The 19,246-nt window shown below is 49.4% G+C and overlaps 1 protein-coding gene across 2 annotated transcripts in view; it reads left to right on the forward strand.

Moving 5' to 3' along the window:
- Positions 1 to 19,246, forward strand: part of tmem108 (transmembrane protein 108) — a 40,808-nt gene that overhangs the window by 13,641 nt on the left and 7,921 nt on the right. For both annotated transcript variants that reach the window (XM_055653516.1, XM_055653524.1), the window contains exons 2-3: positions 7,296 to 7,381; positions 12,635 to 13,783. In XM_055653516.1, coding sequence (XP_055509491.1) covers positions 7,342 to 7,381; positions 12,635 to 13,783 — 1,189 coding nt within the window. In that variant the 5' untranslated portion in view covers positions 7,296 to 7,341. The remainder of the gene's footprint in view (positions 1 to 7,295; positions 7,382 to 12,634; positions 13,784 to 19,246) is intronic.

The raw sequence follows: 19,246 nt of genomic DNA on the forward strand, positions 1-19,246 counted from the left end.
ATATACCAAATCAGGGCAAAGAAGGCGATCAAGGAACTGCAGCTGTTGATTGACAAAAAAACGACACAGAGTGCTGGAGTAACTCAGCGGGTCAGGCAGCATCTGTGGAGAACATGGATAGGTGACGTTTCACAGAGTGCTGGAGTAACTCAGCGGTGTCGGGCAGCATCTGTGGAGAACATGGATAGGTGACGTTTCACAGAGTGCTGGCGTAACTCAGCGGGTCAGGCAGCATCTGTGGAGAATATGGATAGGTGAGGGCTGGTCGGCGCGGCTTCAGTAGGCCAAACAGCCTGTTTCCGTGCCGTATCTCAAATATAAACGTTACCCTATTTGTACATAGCCCCCTGCAAACACCAAGTCAGGCTAAAGAAGGCACAAGATATGCCCTGGGGATACACAGAACTGCAGATGGTAGTTTACAAAAAAAAGACACAATGTGCCGGAGTAACTCAGCAGCTCAGGAGATATTTCATAGGTTAGTTCAGTGGATGTTAGTTGATTATGATATTGTCACATATATCGAGATACAGTGTAAAACGTTTATATTGCGTGCTATTTAGTCGGAGAAAAGACTAGTTTGGTTTAGTTTATTGTCATGTGTACTGAGGTACAGTGAAAAGCTTTCGTCGCCTACTAACCATAAGGTCATACGTGATAGGAGTAGAATTAGGCCATTCAGCCCATCAAGTCTACTCCACCGTTCAATCTTGGCTGATCTATCTCTCCCTCCTAACCCCATTCTCCTGCCTTCCCCCCATAACCCCTGACACCCATACTAAACAAGAAACCAGCTGGTGCAAAGACTAAACGTGATTACAATCAAGCTGTCCTCAGTGTATAGATATGTGACAAAGGGAATGTCTAAGAAAGAACTGCAGATGCTGGAAAAATCGAAGGTAGACAAAAATGCTGGAGAAACTCAGCGGGTGAGGCGACATCTATGGAGCGAAGGAATGGAATGTCGAGACCCATAAAGGGAATAATATCTAGTGCAAGGTAAAGCCAGTAAAGTCCGATCAAAGATAGTCCGAGGGTCACCAATGAGGTAGATAGTAGTTCAGGACCGCTCCCTAGTTGTGGACTAAACACGATTACAATCAAGAGGTGCGGGAGGAAACCGGAGCACCCGGAGAAAACCCACGCAGCAACCGTGGTCAGGATGGAACCCGGGCCTCTAGCGCTGTGAGGCAGCGACTCTACCCGCTGCGCCACTGCTGCGGTGATACATTATTCTGCAATATAATGTTTTATGCTGATTAAAAATATAAGTCTTGGCATGCTGGTGAGGATGCAGTTATTATTGATGGCTGGTTTTCCGCAGAGGATGAGAACTGTCTGGCTTCTTGTGGTGCCGTCATTTGGTGAAGAATCTCTTTGCAGAGGAGTTAAGTGGGGAATTTGCTGATGAATCAGACGCAAGGAGTGGATGCTGGACAACTATCATTAAACCTTTTAACTGCATTAAGCTGGAGAAATAATGAGATGGTTAATAGCAGTAATACTGATTAAATTATTAATTGGGCAGCAGCTATAGACTGTTACAATGAAATGTAAAAATGAAGAACTTTCTGAAGTTGCTTTTCTGGATTAGATACTTGGCTTGGGATCAGCTCCAGCCACGACTGCAAGACACTGCAGCAAATATTGTGGACGCAGCCCAGACCATCACACAAACCAACCTCCACCAGTCTCACCTCTCCCACTTCTCTCCTCTCCCATCAGGCAAGAGGTACAGAAGTGTGAAAACGCACACCTCCAGATTCAGGGACAGTTTCTTCCCGGCTGTTATCAGGCAACTGAACCGTCCTCTCACCAACTAGAAAGCGGTCCTGACCTCCCATCTATCTCATTGGAGACTCTTGGACTATCTTTAATCGGACTTTACTGGGCTTTATCTTGCATTAAACGTTATTCCCTTCATCATGTATCTGTACACTGTGGCCCGCTCAATTGTCATCATGTATAGTCTTTCTGCTGACTGGTTAGCACACATTAAAGGTTTTTCACTGTACCTCGGTACACGTGACAATATACTAAAGAGATGCTGCCTGACCCGCTGAGTTACACTAGCACTCTGTGAAACGTCACCTATCCATGTTCTCCACAGATGCTGCCAGACCCGCTGAGTTACTCCAGCACTTTGTGAAACATCACCTATCCACGTTCTCTAGAGTTGCTGCCTGACCCGCTGAGTTACTCCAGCACGCTGAGTCTTTTTTTTTTGTAAACCAGTTCCTTGCGTCTTCAGACGAGCTTAAATCCATTTTCAATTACCTTTCTCCACCAGTTTGATGGATTGACTGAATTGATTGAAAGACACAGCATGGAATCAGGCCCTTCGGCCCAACAGGCTGACCATCCATCACCCGTCCGCACCAGTTCTATGCTATCCCAATTTCTCATCCACTCCCTACACATTCGAGGCAATTTACAGAGTGCTGGTGAAAACCGGAGCACAGGAAGGAAACCCACGCAGGTCACGGGGAGAATGTGCAAACTCTGTACACACAGCGCCCGTGGTCATGATTGAACCCGGGTCTCTGGCGCTGTGAGGCAGCGGTTCTACCTCTGCGCCATCGCGCCTCCCCTTTCTGTTTCTATTTTATTTCGCCTTTCCAGCAAGGGAAGTACCTAACCGCACAATTTCCCACTGATTAGCCTATTCATGGACTTTTAAGATTTTATGACCTTAAGATTATTAAGACCAAGGACAAAAATGTAAATCTTTTAAATAATAATTCAAAAATTGCATCCTAAGAAACCGCCTCCTTACACAGCAATAAATGAGCCAGAATCGATTTTTTAAAAGACATTTTCAATTTTTTATCGTCTGGTTATTTTTATGGCTGCAGGGAGAGGTTGAGCAGGCTGGGACTCTATTCTCTGGAGCGCAGGAGGATGAGGGGAGATCTTATAGAGGTGTACAAAATCATGAGAGGAATAGATCGGGTAGATGCACAGAGTCTCTTGCCCAGAGTAGGGGAATCGAGGACCAGAGGACATGGGTTCAAGGTGAGGTGGGAAAGATTTAAGGGCCTGTCCCACTTGGCGGTTTTTTTCGGCGACTGCCGGCATCATTGACTCACGTATCAGGTCACCGAAAAATACACGGCGTGACGACGTATTGACGTGCGGTGTTTTTTCAAGTGTCACAACATTTTTTTTGTCGCCGCTGTATTTTGAAATGTTCGAAATCATTCGGCGACACTGACATGATGCCGGCAGTCGCTGAAAAAATCGGCAAGTGGGACCGGTCCATTAATAGGAACCTGAAGGGTGACCTGTTTTACACAAAGGGTGGTGGGTGTATGGAACGAGCTGCCGGAGGAGGTTGTTGCGGCTGGGACTATCCAAACGTTTAAGAAACAGTTAGACAGGTACATGGATAGAACAGGTTTGGAGGGATATGGGCCAAACCGCAGGCAAGTGGGACTAGTGCAGATGGGACATGTTGGTCGATGTGGTCAAGTTGGGACGAAGGGCCTGTTTGCAATGACCAATTGTTCAAGCGCTTTTGATTGCAACATGCGCCTTAATTTAGTTCAACAAATAAACTTACAAGTTACTAAAGAACCTTTAGTCACTCAGTGAGTCTACGCCATCCACCCTGCAGCTGGGAGACCAAAACTGAACACAATACTCCAAGTGCGTCCCTCACCAATGTCTTGTACAACTATAACATAACAACCCAAGAGTGCTGGAGTAACTCAGCGGGTGAGACAGCATCTCTGGAGAGAAGGAATGGGTCATGTTTCGGGTCGAGCAGCGAGAGAGGATGTTGCACAACTCTCATCGGAGAGAGGAGAACTTCCTCAACCCAACTTCTATACTTAGTATTTAAGAAGGAACTGCAGATGCTGGAGAATCGAAGGTACACAAAAAAGCTGGAGAAAGCTGGGTGCAGCAGCATCTATGGAGCATCTATGGAGCGAAGGAAATAGGCAACGTTTCGGGTTGTCTGAAGAAGGGTTTCGGCCCGAAACGTTGCCTATTTCCTTCGCTCCATAGATGCTGCTGCACCCGCTGAGTTTCTCCAGCTTTTTTTGTGTACCTTCTATAGTTAGTACCTGACTAATGAATGCCAGCCTGCCATGAGCCTTTTTTTGTCACCCTATCTACCTGTGATGCCAGGATAGAGGTAGCGGAAACAGGCCCTTCGGCCCAACTTGCCCCCACTGGCCAACACGTCCCATCTACAGTAGTCCCACCTGCCCATGCTTGGCCCATATCCCTCTAAACCTATCCTATCCATGTACCTGTTCTAATGTCTTTTCAACATTGTGATAGTCCCAGCCTCAGCTACCTCTTGCGGCAGCTCGTTCCGTACACCCGCCACCCTTTGTGTGAAAAAGTTACCCCTCAGGTTCCTATTAAATCTTTCCCCCCCCCCCCCCCCCCCTCTCAACTTAAACCTATCTCCTCTGGTTCTTGATTCCACTACTCTCAGCAAAAGACGCTGTGCATTTTCACAACCTATTCCTCTCATGCGCCTGTTTAGTTTAGTTTATTGTCACGTGTAGCGAGGTACAGTGAAAAGCTTTTGTTGCGTGCTAACCAGTCAGCGGAAAGACAACACATGATTACAATCGAGCCGTCCACAGTGTACAGATACAGGATAAAGGGAATAATGTTTAGTGCAAGGTAAAGTCCAGTCCAGTCCAATTAAAGATAGTCTGAAGGCTGCCAATGAGGCAGTTGGGAGTTCAGGACCGCTCTCTAGTTGGTGAGAGGACGGTTCAGTTGCTTGATAACAGCCAGGAAGAAACTGTCCCTAAATCTGGAGGTGTGCATTTCCAAACTTCTCACCAACAACTCTCACCAACTTCTACAGATGCGCCGTAGAAAGCATTTTATCGGGAAGCTTCACAACTCGGTTTGGGAACAGCTCCATCCAAGATCACTAGAAATTGCAGCGAATTGTAGACACAGCCCAGATCATCACACAAACTAACTTCTCTTCCATTGACTCCATCTACACCTCACGCTGCCTCAGCAAGGCCAGCAGCATCATCAAGGACCAGTTGCACCCTGGCCACTCCCTCTTCTCCCCTCTCCCATCAGGCAAGAGGTACAGAAGTGTGAAAACGCACACCTCCACATTCTGGGACAGTTTCTTCCCAGCTGTTATCAGGAAACTGAACCATCCCACCACAACCAGAGAGCAGTCTTGAACTACGATCTACCTGATTGGTGACCCTCGGACTACGCTTGATTGCTGGCTTTACCTTGCACTAAACGTTATTCCCTTATCATTTATCTGTACACTGTGGACGGCTCGATTGTAATCATGTATTGTCTTTCCGCTGACTGGTTAGCACGCAACAAAAGCTTTTCACTGTACCTCGGTACACGTGACAATAAACTAAACTAAACTGAACTGAGCCACTGTGCTCCATTCACAAGAGTAAATACAAGCTTGTTAGTCTCGTCAGCACCTGGGGAATTTTACAATTAGAAATAAAATACATTATGAAACCGCTGTGGATCCTAAATTAATTGATAGGGATTAGCGTGGGATGTACACGAGGGAAGAATTGTGGTATAAATCATCAATGTTATTGATTAAATGTCAAATCTGTGATTAAGTGTTGAGATAGTCATAGAGTGATACAGTGTGGAAACAGGCCCTTCAGCCCAAACCAGCCAACATGTCCCATCGACACTAGTCCCACTTGCCTACGTTTGGCCGATACCCCTCTAAACCTGTCCTATCCATGTACCTGTCTAACTGTTAACCATTATAATAGTGCCTGCCTCCTCCGGCAGCTCGTTCCATACACCCACCACCCTTTGTGTGAAAAGGTTACCCATCGGGTCCTGAATAAATCTACCCCCCCCCCCCCACCTTAAACCTTTATTCTCTGCTCCTTGATTCACCTATGGGCAAGGGGCCCGATCTATTCCTCTTATGATATTGTACACCTGTATAAGATCACCCCTCATCCTTCTACACTCCAATAGAGACCCAGCCTACTCAACCTCTGTTACTATACCCATACACTATACACTTGGACATTATCCGGCTTTAAATAAGAGACTTCATAGGAAAGCAGCAGATGTTGAATTCCTGGTATGTTGTGTTGAATTAGGTACAGGTTTAGGATGAAGATTATTGGACAGGCAGATTGGTCAAGAGTTGGTCTTTTACGGCACATAAATTGTGGGCAGATTATTATCTAAATGGTGTCAAGTTGGGAAAAGGGAACGTGCAACGGGATCTGGGGGGTTCTTGTTCATCAGTCAATGAAAGTAAGCATGCAGGTACAGCAGGCAGTGAAGAATGCTAATGGCATGATGGCCTTCATAACAACGAGTTGAGTATCGGAGCAAAGAGGTTCTTCTGCAGTTGTACAGGGCCCTGGTGAGACCAGACCTGGAGTATTATGTGTAGTTTTGGTCTCCTAATTTGAGGAAGGACATTCTTGCTATTGAGGGAGAGCAGAGTAGGTTCACAAGGTTAATTTCCGGGATGGCGGGACTGTCATATGAGGAGAGAATGGAGCGGCTGGGCTTGTATACTCTGGAGTTTAGAAGGATGAGAGGGGATCTTATTGGAATATATAAGATTATTAAGGGTTTGGACACGCTAGAGGCAGGAGCCATGTTCCCGATGTTGGGGGAGTCCAGAACCAGGGGCCACACAGTTTAAGAATAAGGGGTAAGCAATTTAGAACGGAGACGAGGAAACCCTTTTTTTACACAGAGAGTTGTGTCTGTGGAATTCTCTGCCTCAGAGGGCGGTGGAGGCCGGCTCTCTGGATACTTTCAAGAGAGAGCTAGATAGGGCTCTTAATGATAGCAGAGTCAGGGGATATGGGGAGAAGGCAGGTACGGGGTACTGATGGGGGATGATCAGCCATGATAACAATGAATGACGGTGCTGGCTCGAAGGGCCGAATGGCCTAGTCCTGCGTTTATTGTCTATTGAATGGCCTTTCCCTGTGTGTACTGTTGTCACAGTGTTATACAGTGTGGAAACAGGCAGAATGGGGTTGAAATGGAAATATCGATCAGCCATGATGGAATGGTGGGGTAGACTTGATGGGCCGAATGGCCTAATTCTGCTCCTATGGCTAGGACAGGTTTGGAGGGATATGGGCAGGTGGGACTGGTGTAGATGGGGCATGTTGACCGGGTTGGGCCGAAGGGCATGTTTCCACGCTGTTTCACTGTACGGCTGTAAGGGTTGTGTACTTATGAACGACAACTGATGGAGTTTTTGTGAATGGCAAGGAGCCTGGTGTTATATCCCACTCCCACTTTAACGTGGTCTTTCATGTGTTTACTTCCAGAGTGAATCATGACTAATGTGGAGGATAATCTGGAGCAGGTGATACCATGAAGAGAAGCTCACGGGTCATCCATCACCAACTACTAAGTAAGAACCCTGAACCGATGTTTAGTTTAGTTCAGCGATACAACGCGGAAACAGGCTCTTCGGCCCACCCAGTCCTCGCCGTCCAGCGATCCCCGCACACTAACACTATCCTACACACACTAGGGACAATTTACAATTTATTCCAAGCCGACTAACCTACGTGCCTGCACGTCTTTGGAGTGTGGGAGGAAACCGGAGATCTTGGAGAAAGGTCACGGGGAGAACGTACGAATTCCGTACAGACAAGCACCCGTACTCGGGATCGAACCCGGGTCTCTGGAGGTGTGAGGCAGCAACTCTACCGATGCACCACCGTGCCGCCCCACGGATCTCAATGTTGAACATAGTACAGCAGGGGAGCAGGCCATTCGGCCCACAGTATCTCTGCCAAACATGATCCCAAGTCATACCGGTTAGCAGGCAACAAAAGCTTTTCACTGTACCTAAGTAGGCCCCTCTCGGTCATGACTGACCATGGGTGATGCATCCTGGTCGGATGCAAGCCTGGGCGATGTCATATGGGGGACAGGCTGTTGGCCATGCAGCACGTCCCCCCTCTCCACGTCGCTGATCGATCCAAAGGACCGTTACAGTTTGGCACCAGCGCCGTCGCAGGAGCTGCCAGAGCGAGGTTGTAGACAACGACAAACTGCCTTAGGGGCTCCGACTCGGTATTTTCTTGAGGTTCACTCCTGGAGCCTTTTCCATGACTGGATATGGCCACGAGGCAGCGGAGGTTTTAAATCAGAGTTTTCCCTCCCCTAGATGGACCGCCTTCCCAGGCTGACGAGCCCCATCTGCCCGAGACTCGTGGGGGCGGGAGCGTCTACCTTCCCGTGCAGGTCTATAGCACCTGCCCACTGCCCTAAACTGTACCTAAACTAAACTAATCTCCTCATAATCCCTCCATTCACTGCCTATCTATGTGAAGAACCATTTAAGGTCATGTGATAGGAGCATAATTAAGCCATTCGGCCCATCAAGTCCACCGCCATTCAATCAAGGCTGATCTGTCTCTCCCTCCTAACCTCCATTCTCCTGCCTCCTCCCCATAACCCCGCACTAATCAAGAATCTATCCAGCTCTGCCTGAGAAATATCCACTGACTTGGCCTCCACAACCTTCTGCGGCAAACAATTTGGACAGGTCCGTGAATAGGATGGGTTTAGAGGGATATGGGCCAAATGCATGCAGGATAGAGTGGATGTGGAGAAGATGGCCCGGACCAGAGGTCACAGCCTCAGGATCAAAGGACGTACCTTTAGAAAGAGTACCTTTTTACACAGAGAGTGGTGAAACTGTGGAATTCTCAGCCACAAGAAGGTAGTTCAGGCCAGTTCATTGGCTATATTTAAGAGGGAGTTAGATGTGGCCCTTGTGGCTAAAGGGATCAGGGGTTATGGAGAGAAGGCAGGGATGGGATACTGAGTTGGATGATCAGCCATGATCATATTGAATGGCGGTGCAGGCTCCAAGGACCGAATGGCCTACTCCTGCACCTATTTTCTATGTTTCTAAAGGAGATGAGCAGAAATCTCATTAGTCAGATTCTGTGGAATTCTTTGCCACAGACGGCTGTGGAGGCCAAGTCAGTGGATACGTTTAAGGCAGAGATAGGGAGGTTGTTGATTAGTACGGGTGTCAGGGATTATGGGGAGAAGGCAGGAGGATGGGGCTGAGAGGAAAAGATGGACTTGATGGGCTGAATGGCCTAATTCTGCTCCTGGAGCGTATGAACATCATCCGATACAACACCTTATGACTTACAGCAGCAGGTATTTCTGCATTCGATGCACTTATTTTTTTTTTTGTGCATGGGCCTCAATGCTGTCTGAAGGATAGAACCAATTAAGCAAGAATCCTTTTTGGCCGCATTTCCTTCCCATGGGAGGAGATGGATTTATTGTGTTTGAGCTTCTGCCACTTTAGTGTTGTTAGCGTTTTATCGTTTGATTGAGAGATACAGAGCGGAAACAGGCCCTCCGGCCCACCGGGTCCGTGCCGACCAGCGATCCCCGCACACACTCCCACTATCCTACACACACGCCAGGGACAATTTACAGAAGCCAATTAACCTACAAACCTGCACGTCTTTGGAATGTGGGCGGAAATATGTGACAATGAATGTAATTTGAACTTGAACTTGAAAGCATGGCATCCAGGGAAATCCCGAGCGGAAACAGGCCCCACACCGGCTGTGGATCACCCGCTCACATGTTATCCCAATTTCCCATCGATTCCCTGCGCACGAGGGGCAATTTACAGAGGGTCGAATAACCTGCGATTAACCATCGATCAACCCAGTACACTATTACTATCCTACACCCTCTGGGGACAATTTACAGAAGCCAATCTCCCTACAAACCGGCACGCACATCTTTGGGATGTGGGAGGAAACCGGAGCACCCGGAGGAATCCCACAGTCACAGGGATGACGCGCAAACTCCGCACAGACAGCACTTGCGGTCCATCCCAAACAGATGACCAGGGAAGGATGGAGCCCACAATGGTCCATTGTTGGCTGGGGGAGAAGAGGTGATGGTGATGGTGATGGGATAGGAGGATGTGAAGTAGTAGGATGACTGGGGTCTCCCGGTTGCCCAACACTTTAACTCCCCCTCCCATTTCCACTATCACCTTTGGGCATCCTCCATTGTCAGAGTGAGTGCAAGTGAAATGAATTTGCCAGCAGCGGTACAATTTAAAAAAAACACACAAAAACACAATAAGAATTTAACACAAACATCCACCACAGCATTCTTCACTGTGGTGGAAGGCACAAATAATAATAATATTAATACATTTTATTTATGGGCGCCTTTACAAGAGTCTCAAGGACACCTTACAAAAATCTAGCAGGTAGAGGAAAAACATGTAAGGGGAATGAAATAAATAGTAGAGACATGACTAGTACACAAAGTAAAAACAGAATTCAATACAAAACACAGTATGAGGCAATTAATGCACAGATGAAAAGGGACGGCACGTGGGGCTAAGGATAGGCAGAGGTGAAGAGATGGGTCTTGAGGCGGGACTGGGAGATGGTGAGGGACACGGAATTGCGGATCAGTTGGGGGAGGGAGTTCCAGAGCCTGGGAGCTGCCCTGGAGAAGGCTCTGTCCCCAAAACTGCGGAGGGTGGACTTGTGGATGGAGAGGAGACCGGCTGATGTGGGTCTGAGGGCCCGGGAGGGTCGGTAGGGGGAGCGGAGGGCAGTGCGAGACGGGGGGGGGGGGGGGGGGGGCAGATGGTGGAGGGCTTTGTAGGTGAGGATCAGGATTTTGTAGGTGATCCGGTGGGAGATGGGAAGCCAGTGAAGTTGTTTGAGGACTGGAGTGATGTGATGCCAGGATTTGGTGTGGGTGATGAGTCGGGCGGCTGCGTTCTGGACCAGTTGGAGTCGGTTGATGTAGGTGGAGCTGATGCCAAGGAGCAGTGAGTTGCAATAGTCCAGTCGGGAGGAGATGAAGGCATGGATGAGTCTTTCAGCAGCGGGCGGTGTGGCCAGTGTCAGGCCAGTGCTCCTCCATTTTCCCCCGTGGTCGGGACCTCAACCCTCCGCAGCCGCTGCTGCGTGCGTCCAGATGAGTAGACGGGTAAAAGTCCCGGTAAGTCCTGAAACGGTGCCTCCCCACCGGAGACTGCGGCTTCAGGTTGGTGTAGGCCGCAGGCCGGCGGTCAAAGATTTAAAGTCCCCGCCGCGCCACAGCCAGAAGCACCGCAGACCGCTGGGGCCGGCATTCGGAGCTCCCCTCCAGGGATCCCCGGCGAGGGGCCCCGCTCCTGATGGCAAGTCCACGCCGCGCCCGCGGTAGAAGTTGGCTGTGGGCCGGTGCTTGGAGCTCTTCCCCTCCCGGGTCCCCAACGAGGGATCCCAGGACTAGGACGCTGCGCCGGCTGGAGCTCTGCAGACCACGGCTTCAGGCTGCCGCGGGCCAGCGAACGGAGCGCTCCCCTCCGGCGAGCCCTGGCGAGGGCACGCCCGCTCCGCGATGAGAGCCCTCGCTGCGCCCGCAGCTGAAGCCCCGGGCACGTCTCTGCCTCAGAGGGCGGTGGAGGCCGGTTCTCTGGATACTTTCAAGAAAGAGCTAGATAGGGCTCTTAGAGATAGCGGAGTCAGGGGATATGGGGAGAAGGCAGGAATGGGGTACTAATTGGTGATGATCAGCCATGATTACATTGAATGCGGTGCTGGCTCGAAGGGCCGAATGGCCTACTCCTGCACCTATTGTCTATCAACCTCGGCTGCTGTCTTTGTGGAGTTTGTACGTTCTCCCCATGACCGCATGAGTTTTTCCCCGGGCGCTCCGGTTTCCTCCCACATAGGTCACAGGAGCAGAATTAGGCCATTCGGCCCTTCAAGTCCACTCCGCCATTCAACCATGGTTGATCTATCTCTCCCTCTCAATCCCCATTCTCCTGCCTCCTCCCCATAGCCTCTGACACCCTGTACTAATCAAGAATATATGAAGCTCCACTTTAACAATACCCATTGACTTGGCCTCCACAGCTGCCTGTGCCAACGAATTCCACATCCCAAAGACATGCAGGTTTGTAGGTTAATCGGCCCGCTGTAAATTGCCCCTGGTGTGTAGGGAGTGGATGAGAATATGGGATGACATAGAACTAGTGTGAATGGGTGATCGATGGTCAGAGTGGACTCGATGGGCCAAAGGGCCTGCTTCCATGCTGTATCCCTGAACTAAAAGGGCAGCACAGTAGCACAGCTGAGAGAGCTGCCGCCTCACACTGCCAGAGACTGGGGGGTTCGATCCTGCCCTCGGGTGCCATCTCTGTGTGGAGTTCGTACATTCTCCATGGAACCCCGTGGGTTTCCCCCAGGTGCCCTGGTTTCTTCCCACATTCAAATCCACATGCAGCTTTGTAGGTCAATTTTCCCTCTGCAAATTGCCCCCTAGTTTGTAGGGAGTGGATGAGAAATGGAGATAACATGGGATTCGAGATTCGTGATTGGGTGATTGATGGCGAGCATGAACCCGGTGGGCCGAAGGGCCTGCAGTTTCTCTGTATCCTGTAACCATTTAAAAAAAAAATTGGATAGGTATATGGATGGGAAAGGAATGGAGGGTTATGGTCTGAGTGCAGGTAGATGGGACTAGGGGAAAATAATTGTTCGGCACGGACCGAGATGGCCTGTTTCCGTGCTGTAATTGTTATGTGGTTATATCCTGCAGCCCAAGCACTTCACAATACTCTGATTTCGAATAACACACCTTCCTTGTTTATGCTTAGGTCTTCTAATCCTGGCACTGACTGAAGAACTGATATCTGCCGCGCACAAACTGTCCCCCAAGTCCATGTCTCAAAGTTCTCTCACAGACTCAACAGCCGTAAGAATGATGTCGGCCAAGCCTAGTGCCGGCTCCAAGATGGTGGACCGCGCTACAAATAGACACAGGACTTTGGACACGGCCCACGGCTCCAAGAGCGGTTTGGTTGACTCCATACCCATTGAGATCCAGCCCACCATGTTGGTCTTTGCCGGGGTCGACCAGAGGACGATGCCACCCACCGGTTCTTCGCGCGCCCAAAGCACTTTGTACCCGGAGGCGCCAGCGGCCGAGGGGAGGCTGGCCACGTCCCGCCAGGTTGGTGGGTTGTTGGTGGGCGGGAACGTCCCCCCCCTGCCTTCTTCCCCCCCCGGCCACCAGCGTGAGGTGGTCTCCCCCAGCCCAGCCTCCGGGCTGAACGTGTCCACGGAGGAGGCCGCGCTGGGCCAGGCTGGTGGCCATCTTGACTCTGAGCAGGTGGACAAAAGTGGTGGAGAAACTCAGCGGGTGCAGCAGCATCCATGGAGCGAAGGAAACTGGCAACTATCTGAGCACCTCGGGCAAGTGGAGGGAAGGGGTGTTGCTGAGGGGGAGGTTTCGCAGACGCCGTTCCTGCCCGGAATTCCGGCAATGGACTCGGACTCGTCCTCGCCGGCCCCCCCGACGTTCGGTGGTACCCTGTCGTTAAAATGGCCGGCGACTCCAATCCTGGATCTCCTAACCTCCGCTCAGCATTCCCCACATGAAGACGCGGGGGATGGGGATGGTGACGGGGACTTCTCCGCCACGCTCTCTCTTCATCTTTGGTCTTCTCCGGCCACGTCCAGCGCGCCCTCCGAGAGGAGGGAAGGCCCCGCCACTCCCGGCCTCCTACCCACCTCGGCCTCGGCCGCTGCCGCCATCTCCTCGACCCTGAGCCAGTCCGAGTCCACGGCGGCCGGCAGCTTTCTCAACAGGATGGTTCCCGCCGAGACACGAGGGCCGGACGCCCCCGGCAACGTCTCCCACGTCTCGGACGCGGAGGAGCCTCAGCAGAAAGCCACCATCTGCCTCAGCAAAGTGGACATCGCCTGGATTATCCTGGCTGTCAGTGTGCCTGTGTCGTCGTGCTGTAAGTAAGGAGGTTGTAGGGGTGGGGTGGGGTGGCATATGAATGAATACGTTTATTGGCAAAGTATTCACATACAAGGAATTTGCCGTGGTGCTCCGCCCGCGAGTGACAACATGACATACAGTGACAGTTAGGAATGACACATAAGTAAGTAAGTAAGTAAGTATTATTTATATCGCACTTTTAAATCAAATCATGTTGAAGCCAAAGTGCTTTACAGTGAAAAAAATTAGATTTCCATACATCCGTCTAAAATAAAAAAGAAGAAAAGAAACGTAAACATTAAACATTGTCTAAGGAAGGATGTGCCGGCTCTGGAGAGGGTCCAGAGGAGGTTTATGAGAATGATCCCAGGAGTGAGTGGGTTAACATACGATGAGCGTTTGACGGCACTGGGCCTTTTTTTTAATAGAGCACAGGCCCTTCGGCCCACCGGGTCCACACCGACCAGCGATCCCCGCACACCGATGCACCTGTCCCACTTAGGAAACCTGAACGGAAACCTCTGGAGACTTTGCGACCCACCCAAGGTTTCCGTGCGGTTCCTTGAGGTTGCAGGTGGTTGCAGGTAGTGGAAGCAGGTAGGGAGACTGACAAAAACCTCCGGGAACCTCCAGGAACCGCACGGAAACCTTGGGTGGGGCACAAAGTCTCTAGAGGTTTCCGTTCAGGTTTCCTAAGTGGGACAGGGGCATAACACTGTCCTACGCACACACACACACACGCACACACACTAGGGACAATTTACATTTTACACCAAGCCAATTAACCTACAAACCTGCACGTCTTTGGAGTGTGGGAGGAAACCGGAGATCTCGGAGAAAACCCACGCAGGTCACGGGGAGAACGTACAAACTCCACACAGACAGCACCCGTAGTTGGGAATGAACCTGGGTCTGTAGCGCTGTAAGGCAGCAACTCTATTTGGAAGGGTGAGGGGGGGGGGGACCTCATTGGAACTTGCGCTATGAACATATCGACGGAGCTCAGTGCTTATTTGGAGGATGTGGTGCTTAATGTTTTGCATATATCTGGATCTGTGGAATTAATTGCCACATATGGCTGTGGAGGTCAAGTCATTGGATATTTCTCAGCTTGAGTTGGGTTTCTAGATACTTTCAGGTCTCCCTTCAACCTCTGGCATTCAATAGAAAATAACCCAAGCCTGCCCAACTTTTTTTAAGACAGAGATAGATAGATTCTTGATTAGTACAGGTGACAGGGGTTATGGGGAGAAGGCAGGAGAATGGGTTGAGGAGGGAGAGATAGATCAGCCATGATTGAATGGCGGAGTAGACTTGATGGGCCGAATGGCCTAATTCCGCTCCTATCACATGATCTTATGACCTTTACGAGAACAAGCCCGGGGATGATGAGTTGCGAGGCAGCAGTTCGACCCGCTGCGCCACAGTGCTGCAACGAGGATGTTGCCAGGGCTAGAGGGCCTGAGCTATAGGGAGAGGTTGAGCAGGTTGGGACTCTATTCCATGGAGCGCAGGAGGATGAGGGGTGATCTTATAGAGGTGTACAAAATCTTGAGAGGAATAGATCGGGTAGACGCACAGAGTCTCTTGCCCCAGAGTAGGGGAATCGAGGACCAGAGGACATGGATTTAAGGTGAAGGGGAGAAGATTTAATAGGAATCTGAGGGGAAACTTTTTCACACAAAGGGTGGTGGGTGTATGGAACGAGTTGCCAGAGGAGGTAGTTGAGGCTGGGACCATCCCAACGTTGAAGAAACAGTTGGACAGGTACATGGATAGGACAGGTTTGGAGGGATGTGGGCCAAGCGCTGGCAGGTGGGACTAGTGTAGCTCGGACATTGTTGGCCGGTGTGGGCGAGTTGGGTCGAAGAGTCTGTTTCTACGCTGTATTATGCTGTATTCTATGGCATTAATTTTCCCGTTAGTTTAAGAGGGTCATTTTAAATGTGAAGAGTCAATAGTGCTTATTGGACATATCTACCAACAATGGAGCAATGGAACTCTCACTTGCTTCAGCTTAGAGTTGATGCAATAATACAGATAATATGTGAATGAATAATAATAAATTAAAGCTAGGGTGGCGCAGAGGTAGAGTTGCTGCCTCATAGCGCCAGAGACCTGGGTTCCATCTTGACCACGGGTGCTGTCTGTACGGAGTTTGAACGTTCTCCCCGTGACCTGCGTGGGTTTTCTCCGGGTGCCTCAGTTTCCCCCCATGCTCCACAAAGACCTACAGGGTTACAGGTTAATTAATTGGCTCGGTATAAATTGCAAATTGTCGTTCGTGGGTGTAAGATTGTGTTAACGTGTGGGGAATGATGGTCAGGTCAGCGCGGACTCAGTGGGCCGAAGGGCCTGTTTCCGTGCTGTATCTCTAAACTACACTGAAGGTCACCAAAAATCGAACAGAATTGAAGTCTGCAGTGCGATCCATGGAGGTTCGTAGTTACTGAGGTTAGTGTTGTGCAGTGTTCAATAGCCTGATGGATGTTCTTGAACCTGGAGGTTCTTCATACGTTCTTCATGATAGGTGCAGAATAAGGCCATTTGGCCCATCTAGTCTACTCTGCCATTTAATCATGGCTGATCTATCTCTGCCTCCTGACTCCATTCTCCTGCCTTCTTCTCATAACAATAGACAGTCGACAATAGGGGCAGGGATAGGCCTTTCGGCCCTTTGAGCCAGCACTGCAATTCAATGTTTTCATGGCTGATCATCCACAATCAGTACCCCGTTCCTGCCTTCTCCCCATCTCCGCTAACTAGCTCTCTCTTTAAAGCATCCAGAGAATCGGCCTCCACTGGCTTCTGAGGCAGAGAATTCTACAGATTCACAACTCTCTAAAAAGGTTTTTCCTCATCCCCGTTCAAAATGGTATTCCCCTTATTCTTAAACTGTGGCCCCTGGTTCTGGACTCCCCCAACATCGGGAACATGTTTCCTGCCTCTAGCGTGTCCAATCCCTTAATAATCTTATATGTTTCAATAAGATTCCCTCTCATCCTTTTAAATTCCACTGGATATAAGCCCAGCCGCTCCATTCTCTCAGCGTATGACAGTCCCGCCATCCCGGGATTAACCTGGTGAACCTACGCTGCACTCCCTCAATAGCAAGAATGTCCTTCCTCAAATTTGAAGACCAAAACTGCACACAATACTGCAGGTGTGGTCTCACTAGGGCCCTGTACAACTGCAGAAGGACCTCTTTGTTCCTATACTCAACTCCTCAGGTTATGAAGGCCAACATGCCATTCGCTTTCTTCACTGCCTGCTGTAACCCTTGACACCGTACTAATCAAGAATCCGTCAATGTCCTTAACAATACCCATTTTCTACTTCCACAACCGTCTGTGGCCACGAATTCCACAGATTCACCAACCTATAACTAAATAAATTCCTCCTCATCTCCTTTCTAAAGGTACGTCCTTTTAACTCTGGTCTTAGGCTCTCCCACTAGTGGAAACAGCCTCTCCACATCCATTCTACCCATGCCTTTCACTATTCGGTAAGTTTCAATTAGGTCCTCCCTCATCTGGAGATTTCTATAGCTTCTTCCAAATGGAGGGGGTGGCCAAGGTGGTGAGTGTATGGAACAAACTGCCAGAGGAAGTAGTTGAGGCAGCTACAATCACAGCATTTTAGTTTAGTTTAGTTTAGAGATACAGCGCGGAAACAGGCCCTTTTGGCCCACCAGGACCGCGCCGACCAGCGATCCCCGCACACCAACACTCTCCTACACACACTAGGGACAATTTACATTTACCAAGCCAATTAACCTACAAACCTGCACGTCTTTGGAGTGTGGGAGGAAACCGAAGATCTCGGAGAAAACCCCACGCAGGTCACGGGGAGAACGTGCAAACTCTGTACAGGCAGCACCCGTGATCAGGATTGAACCCGGGTCTCCGGAGCTGCATTCGCTGTAAGGCGGGAACTCTACCGCTGCGCCACCGTGACCGCCCTGGTGAGACCACTCCTGGAGTAATTGAGATTTGGACAGGTACATGCACAGGAAAGGTTGGGCCAAACGTGGGCAGGTGGGACTTGATTCAGTGGGTCGGCATGGACAAGCTCCGACAAAGGTTGCATTCTAACTAGTCAGTGGAAAGACTATACATGATTACTATCACGCCATTCACAGTGTACAGACACAGGATAAAGGGAAGAGAGTTCAATGAAAGGTAACGTCCAGTAATGTCCGATTAAAGATAACCTGAGGGTCTCCAATGAGGTAGATGGGAGGTCAGGACTGAAGATAGGATGGTTCAGTTGCCTGACAACAGCTGGGAAGAAACTGTTCCTGAATCTGGAGTGTGTGCGTTTTCACACTTCTGTACCTTTTGCCCGATGGGAGAGGGGAGAAGAGGGAGTGGCCGGGGTGAGACTGGTCCTTGAAGATGCTGCTGGACTTGCCGAGTCAGCGTGAGGTGTAGATGGAGTCGATGGAAGGGAGGTTGGTTTGTGTGATGGTCTGAATTTCTAGCGGTCTTGGATGGAGCTGTTCCCAAACCATGCTGTGATAATCTGAAAAGAGGTTTTTAATAAACACGGTGGCACAGCAGTAGAGTCGCTGCCTCACAGCGCCAGAGACCCGGGGTTCGATCCTGACTGTACGGAGCTTGTACGTTCTCCCCGTGAGTGACCTGCGTGGGTTTTCTCTGAGATCTTCGGTTTCCTCCCACGTTCAAAAGATGTGCAGGATTGTAGGTTCACAAAAAGGCTGGAGAAACAGAGCGGGTGCAGCAGCATCTATGGAGCGAAGGAAATAGGCAACGTTTCAGGCCGAAACCCTTCTTGCAGGTTAATTGGCTTGGTCTAAGTGTAAATTGTCCCTAGTGTTTGCAGAATAGTGTTGATGTGCGGGGATCGCTGGTTGGCGCGGACTAGGTGGGCCGAAGGGCCTGTCTCCGCACTGTATCTATAAATTAAACTAAGTCAAGAGTCAAGAGAGTTTTATTGTCATGTGTCACAGATAGGACAATGAATTTCTTGCTTTGCTTCAGCACAACAGAATATTTTTTTTTTAATTCAATTTCAATTATATTTTTAATACGTTTTATTATTTATTTATCATCCATTTATTCATCATTTATTTATTTTTAAAAAAAGATTTTTTTTTAAATGATAAGGGAAATTCATTTTGTTGTCTCAAATTGAGACAATGACAATAAATTTGAATACAATACAATACAACAGAATATGTAAATATAATACGGAACGGGAGATAAAAGTTCAGTGTGTCTATAGACCATATATATATATACACAATAAATAAACAGATAAAGTGCAATAGGCTGTTATTGTTTAGAGTTTGTTTGATGTCGTGTTTAACAGCCTGATGGCTGTGGGGAAGAAGCTGTTCCTGAACCTGGACCTTACAGATTTCAGGTTCCTGTACTTTCTTCCTGATGGCAGCGGAGAGATGAGTGTGTGGCCAGGATGGTGTGGGTCCTTGATGATGTTGGCTGCCTTTTTGAGG

The sequence above is a fragment of the Leucoraja erinacea genome, chromosome 2, assembly GCF_028641065.1.
Source record: "Leucoraja erinacea ecotype New England chromosome 2, Leri_hhj_1, whole genome shotgun sequence".
In the NCBI taxonomy this organism is placed as follows: domain Eukaryota; kingdom Metazoa; phylum Chordata; class Chondrichthyes; order Rajiformes; family Rajidae; genus Leucoraja; species Leucoraja erinaceus.